Source organism: Peromyscus californicus, unplaced genomic scaffold, assembly GCF_007827085.1.
Source record: "Peromyscus californicus insignis strain IS unplaced genomic scaffold, ASM782708v3 Scaffold_11__1_contigs__length_118956290, whole genome shotgun sequence".
NCBI classification, from domain to species: Eukaryota; Metazoa; Chordata; class Mammalia; order Rodentia; family Cricetidae; genus Peromyscus; species Peromyscus californicus.
Genome location: NW_026294402.1, coordinates 34,036,442 through 34,038,001, shown reverse-complemented (window position 1 = coordinate 34,038,001; position 1,560 = coordinate 34,036,442). Strand labels below are relative to the sequence as shown.

At 44.7% G+C, this 1,560-nt stretch overlaps 1 protein-coding gene across 1 annotated transcript; it reads left to right on the top strand.

Moving 5' to 3' along the window:
- The first annotated feature begins 615 nt into the window (after positions 1 to 615).
- LOC128103876 (olfactory receptor 958-like) lies at positions 616 to 1,560 on the top strand. The gene has a single exon (XM_052728534.1). The coding sequence runs from the start codon at positions 616 to 618 to the stop codon at positions 1,558 to 1,560; it is 945 nt and encodes a 314-aa protein (XP_052584494.1).

Genomic DNA, 1,560 nt, shown 5'->3' with positions numbered 1-1,560 from the left:
TTTCTCTTGGATGTAAATGAAGAATGACTAAAAGCAAAACTACAAAATATTGGGGGGAACACAGGAAGAGCTACAAGGGGAGACAAGGACTGGAGATGATGAATGCACAATGCTAAAGTATAAAATCCTCTAATAAAAATTTAAAATATTTTAGGAAGGAAAGTATGAGTTTATGTTTGAAATCACAATTTTATGCACATATTAGACTAGGTAGTCTAATTACAGATTGAGTTGGCTGGTGTTAATATGGGATCCTTTCTGGGAACATAGTTTTTGTTGATAAGACAGTACAATGTGAATTATGCCAGTTTATTTGATGTTAGGCCAGACTGGAAGACAGTAAACAGAATTGGTGACAAATGTTGATTACTTTAAGACAGTTGAAAATATAAAGATGAACTATTCCCTTATATAACTTAACACATGAGGACACTGAGGCCCAATGTGTCACAACACTTAACTGAATGTCAAGGGCAGATTCATCACTTCTCCCTTTTCACTCACTGGTTTTGTTTTGTTTGCAGCCACTGCCTTGGATAGGAATCCCTTGGTCAGGGAGCTGTTCTCAGTTACTCATGGACAACATTGCTTTACTTTTCCAGGCCTGTCTGTGCCATGAGCATGAGGAACTACACCTCTGTGACAGAGTTCATCCTGCTGGGAATTTCCAACAGCGAAGGACTAGAGAACATGCTCTTTGTCCTGTTCCTGGTCTTCTATGTCTTTGCCTTGCTGGGGAACCTGCTTATCTTCCTCACCATCCTGGCTTCCCCCAACCTCCACACGCCCATGTATTTCTTCCTGGGGAACCTGGCAGTGTTTGACATACTCTTCCCTTCTGTGAATTCTCCTAAGATGATGGACTGCCTAGTGGGGCAGAGCCGGACCATCTCATACCAGGGCTGTGCCTCACAGATTTTTTTCTATCACACCCTGGGTGGCACTGAGTGCTTCCTATATACAGTGATGGCCTATGATCGCTTTGTGGCTATTTGTCACCCTATGAGATACACAGTCATCATGAACCACAGGCTGTGTACCCGCCTCACAGTGGGCACTTGGCTGGGGGGCTTTGTACATGGGAGCATCCTCACATTTCTTATCTTTAAGTTACCCTACTGTGGCCCCAATGAGGTGGACAGTTTCTTCTGTGACATCCCTGTGGTGCTGTCCCTGGCATGTGCAGACACCTCTCTAGCACAGACTGTGAGTTTTACCAATGTTGGCATTGTTGCACTCACGTGTTTTCTCCTTGTTCTCACGTCTTACACTCGTATTGTCATCTCCATCTTGAAGATCCGCTCTTCAGAAGGCAGGCGCAGAGCCTTCTCCACCTGCAGTGCCCACCTCACATCCATCATCTTGGTCTATGGTCCTGTGATTCTTGTTTATCTCAGACCTGCTTCTAGTCCCTGGCTGGATTCTGTTGTCCAGGTGTTTAACAATGTTGTCACCCCTTCCTTGAATCCTCTGATTTACACCTTGAGGAACAAGGATGTGAAATTAGCCCTGAAGAAGGTGATGGCTCAAGCGGCCCAGCCTTTAGGGTATAAGGAGTAG